Raw genomic sequence first — 15,639 nt, 5'->3', positions numbered from 1 at the left:
GGCGGTGCGATCCTTGACTACGTCACCGCCCGCCCAAGTTTGACCTGCTAATCCATGTCAGGCATGCAGGTCGATCAACTTGATCACGTTTAACTATCATCACCAGAGACAGCGCCTTATACCATCGACCTTGACTCGATCACGTCTTGTTTCCAATCGTACCAAACACCAGTACGCGACCCTGTTATACCAAGGCATTGGCTCATCAATTCAACTCCTCCGCCCAAACGCGTCCCCACCTAAACAACCTTCAGCAATCTGCTCTGCTCGCCAAATACACAACAGTCAACACCACGGCAGTCTTTCACGGTCGGCGGGCTAGTCTCTGGGCTACTATGGTAGTGATTTGCAGTGGGAGCCATGTTACGGAACAGGGCCCTGGCTGTTTTGCAGAAGACCTACGATGATAGTTATCTGAGTTGCTCAACTGCTATCTACTATGAAGGCCAGGTAAGTTTTGGCTACTTCACTTCCCTCAATTATCTACTGATCACTGACTTGGGTCTAGGGTAATGAGATAGAAGCCATGCGACATTGGCGAGCTGCCCTTGATCAGATCTATGATTACAACGCAAATCGGGCGCCCCCCGCATATGGCCCACGTACAGACACCGAGAAAGCCTTACAAGAGGCACTGAAACAGCTGGAATTGCAATGTAAAGAACGAATCGATCTTCTGGAAGCTCTCAGGGTCTCACGGCAAGAAGAGACGACCACCCCGCAAGCACCAGCCGGCAAGTTAACAAAGCGACCAAGTATTCCTGAGGGAAGAGGTTCCCTTGGACAGGGTACAATCACCGCCATGCAGTATTCTGAGCTATCACGACCAACCCTTCCACACCGTCCATCACAGCCTCGACGTACGTCATCAGAACTTGCTATCGTGGATGGGCCCAGCACACATCTAGATCCAAACATGGCGTTCTCTTCGCTTTCTCGATCTGCATCGCCTGGAGGACCAGCTCTGCCACCGAGACCGAACAAAACTTTACGGACTCCAAGCCCAGAAAAGCACACCATGAGGACGACTTTACGGTCCGGTAAATTAGGAGAAAAGTCCACCAAACCACGAAAGCCAGCAAAGCCACTCGCCGAAGGATCAAGCAAAGCAGCGACTTTGGCATGGAGCGCGCTCAGTTCAAGGGAAAGATTCGCGAAGGGGGCCCAGTCAGAGTCCACTCCGGCAACAGCGAGCCCTAGCTCTCGCACTTCCTTGGATCAAATTCGCAGACCAGTACCAACGCAGTGGGACAGCCACTCGAGGCGTTTGGTTGTGCCAAAGGACCGCGACCTTGATGGAGAACCCTCCGGAAGTACACGACACTCCGATGAGTACTGTTACGCCCGTCCATCCATGCTATCGGTCACTGCTGCTTCAAGTGCTTTAAATTCGTCTTCATATCAAGATTTACCTCCGTCAGATGCTTACACAAATCGAATGGATCGGCTGCCCAACTCGCGCAACGGATTCGCTTCACCATCGCCACGCAAAGTATCGAGGCAAGAGCGAGCCAACGATACTGAGACAGGCGACGATTCTGGGGAAGCATTAGAGAGGAGAAGTGTGTCAAACAACTTACCGACTCGTGTTCCAGCAGCGAGGCAGCCTGGAAGATCTTTAAAACCCTCGAGGCCTCATGCTGAGAGCGGAGATAGGTCAAGGCGGCGTGAGCGTAAGGTTCGGCAAGTCTCCACCTCAAGCGGCTCTGAAGATGACACGAATGGGACCAGTTCCAGACCACGTCGAGTGAAGGAGAAAGAGGCTCCTATAGAAGCAGGTTCCCAAGAGGATGATTCCGATGCGTCTGAATCGGAGACTTTAGAAAAATCTCCTGACGATATGAGTGAATGGAAGAACAAGAAGAAGCAAATTTTGAAGAACCTGCCCGCTGGTGTTGATGCAGCAGCCGCCAAACAAATATTGAACGATGTTGTGGTTCAAGGTGACGAAGTTCATTGGAGTGACGTGGCTGGTCTTGAAATTGCAAAGAACGCACTTCGAGAGACTGTTGTTTATCCATTTCTGCGGCCCGATCTTTTCATGGGCCTCCGAGAACCAGCCAGAGGAATGCTCCTATTTGGACCGCCAGGAACAGGAAAGACTATGCTAGCGAGGGCTGTGGCAACAGAGTCTAAGTCAACATTCTTTTCGATTTCAGCAAGCAGCCTGACAAGCAAATACTTGGGTGAGTCAGAAAAGCTGGTTCGAGCTCTTTTTGGATTGGCCCGGACACTGGCACCCAGTATTATCTTTGTGGACGAAATCGACTCGCTGCTTTCACAGAGATCAGGGTCTGGAGAGCACGAAGCCACCATGAGGATCAAGACAGAGTTTCTTATTCAGTGGAGCGATCTTCAACGTGCTGCTGCTGGAAGAGAAGCGACCGAGAAAGACAAGGAAAGGGGGGACGCCAACCGAGTCCTTGTGTTAGCGGCGACAAACCTCCCCTGGGCAATTGACGAGGCGGCTCGAAGACGTTTTGTGCGACGCCAATACATCCCGTTACCTGAACCGACCACTCGCGAGACACAGCTCAGGACCCTTCTGGGCCAGCAGAAACACGACTTGTCTAATGATGATATCCTCAAGTTGGTGGATTTGACAGACGGTGGGTAGTTCTTTCATACGTTTCAAGCAAACTCAGCTGATTTGTGATCACAGGTTTTTCAGGTTCAGATATTACAGCCTTGGCCAAGGATGCAGCCATGGGACCATTGCGATCCCTTGGAGAGGCACTATTACACATGACTATGGATGAGATCCGGCCAATTCAATTGTCCGACTTCGAGGCGAGTTTGACGACCATAAGGCCGAGTGTCAGTAAAGCTGGTCTAAAAGAGTACGAAGACTGGGCGACAGAGTTTGGAGAAAGGGGAGGATAGATAGACTGCAATTATTCTGGTATACAACATGTAACAAAAGGGCACAGGTACATTATACGCGCAGGGGCATCATGGATAGCACAACCCCAGTCCGACACACTGGGCTACGGGTAGAGGAGTTGTAAACGGGCTGAATGTCTGGTATGTCATTTATATGTTACAAATAGTACAGTTGGTTTAACAACCCCTTCTCTGTTGCCATGATTCCCCCCGCATGATATCGTACAGAACCTAGCTGTTCCAGCCCTCTGTCCCTGTCACCTTGTCCCAAAAAGCAGGTTTCCCACATTGTCCATTCCTATTTAATCACCTGGAGGTTGCGGTCATGTGTCGTAATATCAAGGTTGAATTAGTTTAATCGACATCGCTTGCCAATGTCTGAGGTTTGCGTTTCTGCTGATCTTCCTCCCATGCTTTGCGTCTAGCTTCCTTCTTTTCGTTTTCCAACCGCTTCTCTTCAAGCCTCTGGTTCTCCTCTTCTTGCCGTCTCGCCGCCCTTCGCTCATCCTTTTTGGCCTTCTTAGCCTCGTAGTCCGCTATCCTTTCCTCCAACGTGGGCACGGGAGGGCGCTCTGCGGTGGGCGTTCCATAGGGCGCAATAATGTGCTTGATAACGTGACGCTTGTGCTGGGAGGTTGGCCATCCAGGGACAATGGAAACGACATCGCCGGTTCGGAGTGATGAGTTGGGATCGTGGACGAGATAGTGCTTAGGGTCGGCAAACCACTAGATACCCATTTTAGCCTATTTTCTTGATGCTATGAAGTGCACTTGGGAATTCCCTTACCTTATTGACAATCTTGTTCCATTTTTGACCGCCAACCCGAACCTTGACAGTCTTGTCCATTAGGCCAGCAGAGACGACAACACCATGAAGCTCGTGTGTCACACGGCGCGCAGCTTTTGCTACGGGAGATGACATGGCGAATATGTCTCTTCTGTCCAATTGAGTGTTGACTCGCTTGTCTGGCAGACCTGAAGTGTTGCTGGTTCAACAGTTGCTGTTCACAGTCAATTGTTCGATATCCCTACCTACTCACAGAGGCTCTCTAAAATTCGGTAGCCAATAAGAAGCGGTACAGGGTGTGAGAGAGATTATGTAATTGCTCTATGATATGAACCCCGCCGATTGGCTGGATAGGACCTCTCACGACTCGACGATATCCTCGTGCCTGCAACTTCTAAGCGAGAACTCATTTAACCGCAATGCTAAGTCAGACGAGGGGGGAACGAGTCAACGTGTTCGTTGGCTGTCCCTTGAGGCGTTAGCTGAGACGATATCGAATACGACAACGTCTTTTTGAGGGAATTTTTGACCATCATGCACCGATTCCAATTTCCATCCTTCGAAATACTCCGAACCCGCATGTTCTGCCCGTTCGGCATCCGGAACCCGCTGACAGTGCGTGAGCTTCGGCGAGATGTGGGGGCCGCTACCTTCAGAATATGGCCTGGCCTCAGGGTTCAATATCCGTACATAGCACCTTGTTTATTGCGAGCGCCGCTTTTTTTTTCCCTCTTCCTCAGAGGCTAATTTTCCCTCTTCATTTTCATCTTGACCTGCACGCGACAAGCTTCAATTCAACCGACAACCATCGCATATAATCACACAATCATACTGTCTCGGTATTTCACTGTTCCAGTATCTACCGATTCATACTGTCTGTATTGTCTGTCCGTGACTGTTTCGAGACACTCTTGAGTAACCAACATCCAAGCTCAACTCCCCCACTTACCTTTTTCTCTCTGTCTCTGTCTCGCCCTCTCTCTTCTCCTTCACCATGTCTTCGCCCGAGCGTCGAACTGCTGGAGTCAAGCGACCTCGTAAGAGCCAACCAAGAACTCGACCTGCAATTCCTACAGGGTCATCATTGACATGTCGGAAAATATAGGCACACAATCTCTCCCTCCCCCCTCGCTTCCTCAGTTGGTTGCCGAGCAGAGCACTCCCATCCCTCCCACAGACAAGGACTCTCAGCGTCTGATCGTCGTCCTGTCCAATGCCAGTCTTGAGACGTACAAGGCTTCTCACGGAGGCACCAGCCGCAATCGTGAGGACAAGTACTCTCTGCTCAACAGCGATGAGCACATCGGCGTCATGCGCAAGATGAATCGGGACATTAGTGATGCTCGTCCCGACATCACTCATCAGGTTTCAACTCTGATCTTCTGAGTCGGCATTCAACATGCTGACCACTTTTCTTAGTGTTTACTGACCCTTCTGGATTCGCCTATCAACAAGGCCGGCAAGCTTCAGATCTACATCCATACTGCCAAGGGTGTCTTGATCGAGGTCTCGCCTTCAGTCCGTATTCCACGAACATTCAAGCGATTTGCCGGTCTGATGGTGCAACTCTTGCACCGTCTGTCCATCCGCTCCACCAACTCTAACGAGAAGTTGCTCCGAGTGATCCAGAACCCCATCACTGACCACTTGCCTCCCAATTGCCGCAAGGTTACTCTGAGTTTCGATGCGCCACTTGTCAAGGTTCGTGAGTATGTTGAAACCGTGGATTCCAAGGACAGCATCTGTGTCTTCGTTGGCGCTATGGCTAAGGGTGAGGATAACTTCGCCGATGCGCTTGTTGACGAGAAGATCTCCATCAGCAACTACTCTCTGTCTGCTAGTGTTGCTTGCAGCAAGTTCTGCCACGCGGCTGAAGATGTCTGGGACATTATGTAAGACCTGTCGCCGATCAAGCCGGCAAGGGGCCGAGGCTGCGATGGATACCAAATGCCGGCTCGCCCTACGACGATACAACATCGCCGTTGGGGTTGAGACGGTTCGGCTGTAACTTGGAATGCCTGGGGTGTTCGCTGTCGCTTGTTTTTGCAACCAAAACATGGGGCGTTCAACATCGGGTCCGAGACGTGAATGTCGTCTTGATGGGTCATTTCAACCTGACCCATACTTTCCTATTTGTTCTCTTCTACTGTCACTCAGCGAGTCTGTTCTATTTGGCTCCCAGTGCTTGATGGTTGTTTTGCCAAGGTTAAGTTTGGATAGAATCTACTTATAGATTTGTTTGGGCTTATTGGTCTAATCAATCGACGCTTCTTGGTGGGAAAGCCACGACAAGGCATTTTGAGAAAGATCCGGGAAGCTCTCGCGATGGAAACTGCATTTCTCAGCATTTCGTTTTCTTTGAGGATAATGGGACTACCACAATGGGCCAATCCCGTCATGGTTCTTCGATGCTCCTCAATGCGTTATCCGCGATGGATGGACAGATAAGACGCGCCAGACAGTCAAAGAAAAGGCAATATTTATTATCAAGAAGAATACGGATATGTAGACTATTGTGCAGGTAGCCAACAGATTTACGTGTGTCTCTCAAAACAACAAGAGTCGGTATCTGAACCAAAGACATGGCTATCTTTAGGACTGAGGCCACCAAGTGAAGCTAATCCGCCACAACCGCGAATGTGCAATAGACCAAAAAGGGCTGGTGTAGCACGAAGTTGCCCCGCACTTTAGGTATGTCTTGTGTGCCCAGAGCTATTCTAAGGTAGCTTGGGAGAAAGGATGGGAAGCATGGAGTGACGGGGCCACGAAGGATGCGGACACGACTTAAGATGGTGCCAGAATAGCTGCTATATGCCAGCACGATTCCCACAGTGATTGAAGTTGTCACGTACCAGGAAATGAGTTGGGGATCTTGGTCATTGTAGGATGGTTGGCTATTCACTAACTACTACCTACCTTATGTTAGGTCGCTAGTCAAGTAAATAGCCCCCACGCGATTTGAAGGGTAGGTAAAACACCGAATCTGACCCTTGTGCGTCGGAGGAGTGAGTAAAGGAACAATAGGTTGAGGAGGCGAATAATAGCTACAGTGAACACGGCCAGAAGGCTGGTCGGCCGCAAGTTCGAATCGGGCCTGGCCTTTGGCGGCCAACACCATGACAAGTCATTACATAGACGAGACGTGTTGTTCTCTGCCTCGCGGTGGGATATTTCATTCCACAAATGGGCCCTCTTTTCCTGATGGAATAGAACAATGCATATTTTTTTTAAAAAAAAAAATTTAATAAATAAATTAAATTAAAAAATTAAAAAAAAAATATGTACTTGGTTATTCCAGTCAAGTCGAGTCGAGCCGGAATCGAGAATCAGACAAAGAGGGCTTGATCCTATTCAATATCTGATGCTTGATAAGGTGACCGAAGGGCCGGGGTTGGCCGGTCCAGGCCGGGGGTGGATGTGCCGGTGGAGGTCCGGTGGATCAAGCCGGAGGCCGTGAGTCCAGCCGCTGGCCTTGACGTGGTCACGCATCGATGGCCGAAAGTCATTGGGCCAATTCCCATGAGCTATTCTCCGATGATCGAACAGAAGAAGACGATGGTGGAGAATAACCACGACGACCCGCATTAGACATCTTTTATGAGCATTGCGTGTCACACATCATTATTATAGCAATAATCTAGCGAGCCATGGCGGACAGTCAGATGTTATTATCTGGTGCAGGGAGCTCCGCCATGATCAATATGATGGATGAGCAGAGCTACATACATACCTGAGGTATGGAGGGTTCTGGGGCGAGGGGTAGAGTCATGGACTACATATGAGGGGAAGACAGTATCAGAAGGACGCTTTTGGAGTAGCTCGGCTGCATGGCTACAAGGGAGGGTCAAGACAGTGTCACCTAAGCATGGAAGTTAATGTAATTCATGTGGAAGTGGTTTATCATTTGTGAGTGAATTCCAGGCCATGCTTACTTAGTGGTGAAAGGGCTCAATAAAAGGAGTTTACCGTTCACAGTAGAGCTGTCCATGTTTGGTCCAATGCCCATAGCTTCCCACCCAACCATCAATTCATTCGTGGCACCATGGATGTTAGGTTGACTGACCCTTCTAGCTGCAGGTACCAAGTTAGGACAAGTCGTTACAAGGATGGCACATGATGCTATCACCGCATGTGCACAGCACAGCATATCGTAAGGGAGGGATGTGTTTTTTTCACCACCGCCCAAATCGGAGAATCTTTCCGAGTTGTTCAGGTGCTTGGACTACAACCACCTTGAATAGAGCAACAGCTGGATATCCAATTTTGGTTCAGAGCTTGAAGGGTTCAGGGGTGATCATGAGCGGGTGCTGCCGGATAGCGCGGGGCTAGTGGGCCGGCTTCTAACTCAAGACGGGATACGCACCATGTGAACGATTACCGCCAGCAAACACTTCAGGTACCACTGAAAGATACACAAGCCCAGTGCATCTCATAATTCCAGAGCACTTCCATGGCAGCTCACGGCATGCGAAGCCCTATATCTCTGCTCACGATGGGGGCTAGGTATGGATCTGCCCAGGCCTGATCGTGTCTGTGATTCGACCCAACGTGATAGACTACCTAGGTAGGTACCTATGATGCGATGTGATGCAGAACCCATGCCCTGCCATGCCCTGCCCACGCCCGACAGAGAGGGGATGGGTACTTGCGACTCCTTCTAGTTGGACACAGGAGGAGCACGAGAGGGTCAGATGCCAGCGAGTCACAGAGCCACAGTCACAAGAGGTGCATGACAGGGCCCTTTGACTTCCATGTTATGAGACGCAGCGGAAGGGCTGGGTTGGCGGTTGGCTGAGACAGTGGGCGTCCGTCTGGTCACCTTCTGGACGCATCAGCATAACATTTGGGCAGAGCTCTGCATTCAATCAGTTAGTACAGTTAGTTCCCTTTGCCGACAGGCCCTAAACAAACCAGACCAGGTACCTGGCTGAGCCAGTCAGTCAGTCAGCCAGTACCTCTAAAGTAGAGCCCACCCTCACGACACCTTCTCAGGGCATCCCGTCCGGGTGATCTTCTCTCTTTAGCTGCATCTTCTTTTTCCTCTCTCTGTCTTTCTCTTCCTCTTTCGACTTCCCCCCCGCCCCCCGAGCCTCTCTCCTCCTCTTCTCTTTTATAGACAGAGCCCCTAGAGTCTCCAGTCTCCATTTCTCAGAGCAATTGCTCCAATTGCCTTGAGCAATTAACAGAACAAACATAAAACGCATATCCATCCACGCATCCCTGCCTCGTCTATTTGGTCAAGTGCCTTGCAATTGCGTCGCAGCTTTGTCACATTCATCAATACCGGATACCTTACCCTGGTGTGTCCAGGCTCTTGTTCATTACTCACTGCTGCCGTGCCTTGACTATCTGGAGCCACGAGGATTACTCGCAGTCTCGGGTACCAATCGATCTTTGTGTGCTCTTACCCATCTCGCATCTTGGACTTGGCCATTCATCTTTGACCCTCCTCTTGTTTCTTGTTGTGTTGGGCGTCAAAGGTGTCGGTCCAAGCAGCAATTGACCGACTAGACTAAGGAACAGACAACTCAACATTCGACTTAGGCCACTCACAATCCCTCACCTCACCTCATCTCACCTTGCCTTGCCTTGCCTTGCCCTGCCCTGCCTTACCGACAGATCCATTCAATTTCTCTCTGGGCTTCCGCACGGCACTACCTTGGCTGGACAACGACAACTCACTCACTCACTCAGTTACTCATCTCTGGGCATCGAATCGGATACGCCTTGTTTCTTACCTTGGGTCGCCTCGGAATCCCTACCCTTTCATTCTCGACCGCCTTCTCTCATCCACTCCGCCACCTCACCCGGCCAACATTTCTTGCTTGCCTCGCTGTATTTCTCGCTATCTATTTGGACCATTCTTCTTCGTGGAATTTTTTTTTTTACTCCTTCTAAACTGTCGTTTTTAATTTTTTTCGGTTTTAATTTTCTCCAACGGTTTGGGGTTCTACTCTGCTCTACTCTACTCCTGGTTCTTCATTACTCATCACCGCCAGCCTTGACCGATATTCCAGTCTCCCCACCAGCCCCCTCCTCCTCTTACATATTGCTCAGCCAGTAACGCTCGAGCAACGCATTCGTTCAGGTCCAAAAGTCTTTGGAGATACTCCAAGACTCCAGCAATCTCGGCCAAGGCATCCGAGCGGGTACCTCACAGCAGGCAGCCGATCGGACAGTCCTGGCACTCAGAGCTCTATAAGAGACCATGACACTACCATTCGTTGAGGTGTCACATTTGGCACAGTCTTCGTCTTTCTACTCGGCAACTCTTCAGCTCATCGGCCTGCGCTTTTTGAACGAGTCACGCGAACAGAACTCGTCCATTGGAACTATTACTTACGGAATTCCAGCTGGAGCCGGCAAGTCTGGAGGTAAACGTGGTGACGATCAAAAAGGTGGTACGCCAGTTCTGCAGATCCGCGAGGTTTCTCGACCTTTCGAACCTGTCAAGCTCTCGACTCTGGTCTTTGCGGTACCGTCCACTGATGCAGTGATCGGCTTCCACGACTGTGCCTTCACCGCGAATCCGTGGCTGAGTATTCAGACTGACGGCGACCCAATCTATCCTGGCGGCCCCAGCCCCAGACCTCGTTTAGGCCTCGAAGGCGGTCAAATCCCAAGACGAGCAACAGTACGCGACCTTGACGGCAACACCATTCAGGTCGTTTATCAACAGCCTGCTTGTCCTCGGGATTATTTTGGTCGAATTATCGAATGGACTTATGACGGTACCACCGCCCAGCCAAACAGGAATCGCTCTCTTTCACAACCTCAGCTTCAGCCTATTGCTTCCGCACGTTCGTCTTCTTCTTCCATAAACGGCCAGTCACCCTTTCAGCCCCGTCAGTCTCCTGCCAAACACGGTCCCAATACCGTCACAGCTGCCGAGATGACGCAGCGTGCTGCCTCTCGTGCCGATGAGGACGAACCCGTTTCTGTTTCGCCTCGCCAAAGCTCCAACAACAATGGCCTAAGTACTACCACTGTCGTCGGTGCCATCCTCGGAGTTGCTGCTGCTGGCGCTGCCCTCACATATGGCTTTGCAAGCCACAATGCTAAGGAGCGAGAACGAAAACCAAGACAGGAGTATGAGCCCCCGTCGCTCCCACGCCGCTCAACCTTCCCCGAGAAGGCCCCCACGGTTCATAAACTACACAATGACGAGCGCCGTATCACCTATGCTGATTATCCGCCCACGGCGTCACAATACCCGCCTAAAGCGCTGCCTTATCGAGGACATGGTGGTTTTGCCCCTCAGGATATGTATCCGGAGGGTTATCCTTTCCAGAAACATATGCAGAATGACTATGCTCCCCGCAAGATGCATCACGAGTCGTATCCGCCAAGGAATCTCGGCTACATAGAAGACGACAGCAGTGAGGATTCTCCAGACGAGCCGGTCCGCCCTATTCAATACCTGACACAAGCCCCTTACGATGAGGAGAATCCATGGTCAAACGAATCCCGAGCCAGAAGTCGGAGCAGAACCCGGAGTGTAGCCAAGAGTGGTGCAAGGAGCGTCGCTGCGAAGAGCGCTGCTCCTAGCACCAGAAGTGTTGCGAAGAGCACTGCCAGGAGCGTTGCCCCTTCACGGGCCCGATCGCGAAGTCGAGCCCCAGAGGAAGGATACGATACCACCAGAAGTCGACGCTCGTCAAGGCACCCTCCCCCAGAAGACGCCTATGAGTTTGTGGAAACACGCAGCCGCCACGCATCGAGAGCCCCAGACGATGGCTTTGAGACACGAAGCCGTCGTGCGTCAAGGCCGCCACCTGAGGATGGATTTGATACACGCAGTCGCAGGTCGTCACGACCTCCGGAAGATGGATTTGAAACAAGAAGCCGTCGGTCTTCCAGACCTCCTATAACTGACAAGTCTAGGAGCGTCAGAGCCCGCAGCGAAGCAGGTGTTAGTCGCAGCAAGTCTGTAGTATTAGTGGACGATCTCCGAAGCGAGGCACCCGTCGGCCGAAAGTACGACGACCGCCGAAGCCATGCCGGCTCCCGAGCGCCCAAGTCATCACAATCAGTTGTCCGTGGTCACCGGCCTCCGTATGACGATGAGCGGACATACTTTTCAGCTCGGTCACGCCCGTCTTCACGAGCTCCTCGTCGATCCTCCCGCACTGAGGTGGAGGCCGACATTATGGAGGCACCAGAGGTCCCCGAGGTGCCTGACGCGCCTGAGATTCCTCTGGATCCAGATGTCTACGAAGCCCCCGATGTGCCAGAAATGATGCCTAGGAGTCGGGCCAGGAGTCGGTACAACGTGCCCCGGATGGCCACTGGACCTGATTACCCACACATGGGCTACCCAAGCAAGGCTCAGAGCTACGTATCTGCCAGAAACGTTTCACTTCCAATGAGCGGCATTGGTAGCAGTCACGCTGATTGGGATGACGACATGGTCAGTGTTGCTCCAAGTGACAGTATCAGCTGTGTTGGGGTGAAGCCGAGCAGACGAAGCCGCAAGATACGATAAAGAAGAATTACGATTATGAGATGCATTTCCACGAGTGGCGATAAGAACGACACGATTGACGAGCTGATGGGACGGATAGAAAGCGATTCATGCCTGACCAGGCCTTTTCAGATTGGTTTGACAGAATGATATGGATCAACTGGCAGGCAGTATGTTGTTGTTTACAGACCACAGATGGAGCTTCATGGGTTTCTGTTTCAAGGATAGCAGCTTGGATCTAATCTCGTGGGGATTTGATTGGCATATGAGGAGGCGTTTGTGTGTTACTACTATTATGGTGTCCGGGCAGGGCCACATGGCTTTCTTTCCCAGGCTTTCTTTTGGTGAATGGAGGTTTTGCGATGATTTCCTGTTTCCTTGAGTAAGACATATTGGAATATAGCATATCAGTCTATTTGGTTGACGACAAGCTGTAACTAGTTGTTGGATGTCAAGACTGGGCATGTGACGGAACATAAGAGAAAGACAGAAGACATTACAAGTATTCAGGGATGCGCGATAGAGACAATACAGAAGACGTGGGCATTGCAAGATCACAGTCAGCGGTCTATTGCCGAGTCATTTACCGCCCAGAACATAATCCTTCACACCTCCGTTAGCTACCCCTCTATCTCGCATCATCAGCATCATCTTGGTGCAGCCCACTCCTTGCAACACCCTCATGATCCATCAATGCTGGTGTTTTTAGTGAGTGTGGGGGTCACCATGAGCGTCACATCGATCACAGTACATGGGGATATCACTAACTTAGTAACTACTTTACCCTACCTAGTCACTACTTAGTTTGGGCTCTGAGGAGTAATATACCACCCTGATTTAGGCAAGATTGGTCATTGGTAATTCTCACGTTTTCATTATTACAGTCAACACCAGTTCAAGGAGGTGAGGTGAGACTTTCAATATTTTTCGAGCGAGATAAGGCTTGATAGGCGATCTACAGGAAATACAGCTCAGTGAGTTAGTGATTTATGTAACCAAAACAAGCTTACAGAGTCACTTGTCCCACTTGAATTCATTCACTAGCACTACCTCGCCTTGCCTCACCTTTACCGCACCTACTAGGTACTAAGGTAGACTATAGTATTCTCCAGGATTTCTGGGTACATTGCATGCCAAAGACTCACACTCCGGTTCTCGGACATTTTCCCCCCTCGATCCAACCACAGCGCCACCAATTCACACAGAGTCAAAAGAAAAAAGTTGTCTCACATAATACTTTTTGTACAAACTTACTACATACTATTCGGTATATATCGGCTTCAAATATACCGATCAAAGTCTATTCATCATTCATCACCTTATTCTCTCTTCATCCTAAACACTACAATGCCAGAGATTGGCCTGGGCGAGTCCATTCCTCCCGACACGGCACATGTGAGTCAAGACCAAAAGATTGAGTGCGTATCTATCATGAAGCTATTTTACTGACCAATGCCTTTAGGCCGTCAGTGTCTCTTTGCCAACATGGCAAGCAAATGTCGGATACGAAGAGGGCGAGGATTGGGTTGTGAACCGTATGACGACGGGCTATCCTCGGTGAGCTGAGCCAGACCAACTGCCGTGCTATACGAAGCACCCTCACTTACATGAAACTCCAACAGATTCTTTGTGCATAAGGGTATCCAGGCTTTCGCCAAAGACATTGTTGATCGCTATGGCAGTCCTGGTCAGCAGGCCATGCTCTTCCCTACACCGCGGGTGGCAAACCGCTGTCAAGACTTCATCCTCCAGCGAATCTCTCCCGAGCTAGCGAATCAGGTCCGCATCATTGACTTTGCTCTGGACAAGTCAAAAGAGCTCTCCCCTGTGCTGAAGAAGCTCACCTCCACGATCTCGGCTGTGGTTTATCCCTCTGAGGTATTTCCAATCGCCAAGCAGTACTGGCAGCACACCGGCGAGGGTACGTCCAGTAGACGTGCTGAGTTCTGCCACGGCCTGTTCAAAGATGACCTCCTCATCCCAGCTGCTCGATCACGGACTCCTCCTGAAGCCTCGCAGGGCAGACCTTTCCGCGGTCCGAGGCGCTACACTCGCCCGGGCTCAGTCGATGGTGTCTCCTCTGCGGCCCCTTCAACGCCCAAGCAACCTTCGCCCGAGACTCCTGTTGAGTCTCTCGAGAGCTCACGTTTCCTTGAAGAGCGCTTTGGTAGAAACCTCGACTTGTCCATGGTTGAGCGTGCCAAGTCTGCTATCCGTCGACGTATCGCTGGAGCCATGGCTCATGACGTCGATCTGAACAATAGCCCTCTACCTGCGATGACATCCAACACTCGCGGCATGCCCAACCTTGAGGAGAACGACGTCTACCTTTACCCTGCTGGCATGAACGCCATTTTTAATGCTCACCGTGCGCTCCTTCACGCAAGAGAGCCAGCACAAAGTATCAACTTTGGTTTCCCTTACGTAGACACACTCAAGATTCTGCAGAAGTTTGGTCCTGGGTGTCTCTTTTACGGACACGCCTCTGCAGAAGACCTCGATGATCTTGAGTCACGGCTCAAGAACGGCGAGCGGTTTCTCGGTCTCTTCTGCGAGTTCCCTGGGAACCCTCTGCTGACATGTCCTGACCTCACTCGCATCCGCAAACTAGCAGATGAATACGACTTCGCAGTCGTTGTCGACGAGACAATTGGCACATTTGCCAACATCAACGTCCTCCCTGTTGCAGATGTAGTTGTCAGCAGCCTCACCAAGATCTTCTCGGGCGACTCCAATGTCATGGGTGGAGGGCTTGTTCTCAACCCTGAGAGCAAGTATTACCGCACACTCAAGACCACCATGAACGAGATCTACGAAGACAACTACTGGCCCGAGGATGTCATCTTCATGGAGAGGAACAGTCGCGACTTTGAGTCTCGAGTGGTCCGCATCAACGCGAATTCGGATGCTATCTGTGAAGTGCTGCGAACACATCCCCTTGTCAAGAGCATTTACTACCCCAAGTACAATGACTCCAAGCCTCATTACGAAAAGGTTCGTTTGCCAGATGGCGGATACGGAGGTCTACTTTCCGTCGTATTTCAGCAAAAGGAGCATGCTCAGGCCTTCTTTGACGCATTGCCTCTTGCAAAGGGACCAAGTCTAGGCACAAATTTCACCTTGGCTTCACCATATGTTCTACTTGCCCACTATCAGGAACTGGAATGGGCTGAGCAGTTTGGTGTTGATCCCTATCTTGTTCGCGTAAGCGTTGGTTTAGAGGAGACCACTGAACTTCAGGACACTTTCACAAGCGCCTTGAAGGCGGCTGAGGCTGTGTCGGTTACGAGCTGATAATAGAAAGCAAACAAAAGTGCTGTTTTTCCTTGCACATAATCGTCTATCTTCGTTCTATAAAATTCATGTCATTGCCGTTCCATACCGATCCAGTTTTCCGTCATAAATCTAAAGAGCGGTGTTAGTAGACTGTGCACCCTTTACTGATAGAACTCACAAATATTATGGTTCTTTCTGATGCAAAATTCCGTGCCAATTCAAGTCGCTT

General features: G+C 50.7%; 5 protein-coding genes across 5 annotated transcripts; 4 read left to right on the top strand and 1 right to left on the bottom strand.

The window, feature by feature from the left end:
- Positions 1–360: 360 nt before the first annotated feature.
- Positions 361–2,883, top strand: FMAN_06082 (putative SAP1-member of the AAA-protein family; the record flags this gene model as incomplete). Its single annotated transcript, XM_041827183.1, has 3 exons — positions 361–450; positions 509–2,609; positions 2,663–2,883. 3 exons carry the CDS (start codon positions 361–363, stop codon positions 2,881–2,883), a joined length of 2,412 nt encoding a protein of 803 aa, XP_041678171.1.
- Positions 2,884–3,237: 354 nt separating this feature from the next.
- Positions 3,238–3,805, bottom strand: FMAN_06083 (uncharacterized protein; the record flags this gene model as incomplete). Its single annotated transcript, XM_041827182.1, has 2 exons — positions 3,238–3,609; positions 3,671–3,805. 2 exons carry the CDS (start codon positions 3,803–3,805, stop codon positions 3,238–3,240), a joined length of 507 nt encoding a protein of 168 aa, XP_041678170.1.
- Positions 3,806–4,664: 859 nt separating this feature from the next.
- FMAN_06084 (putative nucleolar essential protein 1) lies at positions 4,665–5,566 on the top strand (the record flags this gene model as incomplete). Its single annotated transcript, XM_041827181.1, has 3 exons — positions 4,665–4,707; positions 4,776–5,035; positions 5,090–5,566. The coding sequence occupies 3 exons, from the start codon at positions 4,665–4,667 to the stop codon at positions 5,564–5,566; spliced, it is 780 nt and encodes a 259-aa protein (XP_041678169.1).
- A 4,312-nt stretch (positions 5,567–9,878) lies between these two features.
- FMAN_16050 (uncharacterized protein) lies at positions 9,879–12,155 on the top strand (the record flags this gene model as incomplete). The annotated part of the gene is made up of 1 exon (XM_041827180.1): positions 9,879–12,155. One exon carries the CDS (start codon positions 9,879–9,881, stop codon positions 12,153–12,155), a length of 2,277 nt encoding a protein of 758 aa, XP_041678168.1.
- Positions 12,156–13,481: 1,326 nt separating this feature from the next.
- FMAN_06085 (uncharacterized protein) lies at positions 13,482–15,428 on the top strand (the record flags this gene model as incomplete). Its single annotated transcript, XM_041827179.1, has 3 exons — positions 13,482–13,529; positions 13,597–13,691; positions 13,757–15,428. 3 exons carry the CDS (start codon positions 13,482–13,484, stop codon positions 15,426–15,428), a joined length of 1,815 nt encoding a protein of 604 aa, XP_041678167.1.
- Positions 15,429–15,639: the final 211 nt, after the last annotated feature.

Source organism: Fusarium mangiferae (assembly GCF_900044065.1).
Source record: "Fusarium mangiferae strain MRC7560 genome assembly, contig: FMAN_scaffold002, whole genome shotgun sequence".
Classification (NCBI taxonomy): domain Eukaryota; kingdom Fungi; phylum Ascomycota; class Sordariomycetes; order Hypocreales; family Nectriaceae; genus Fusarium; species Fusarium mangiferae.
The sequence above is the reverse complement of the archived record's forward strand: the minus strand, read 5'-3'. Positions and strand labels throughout refer to the sequence as shown.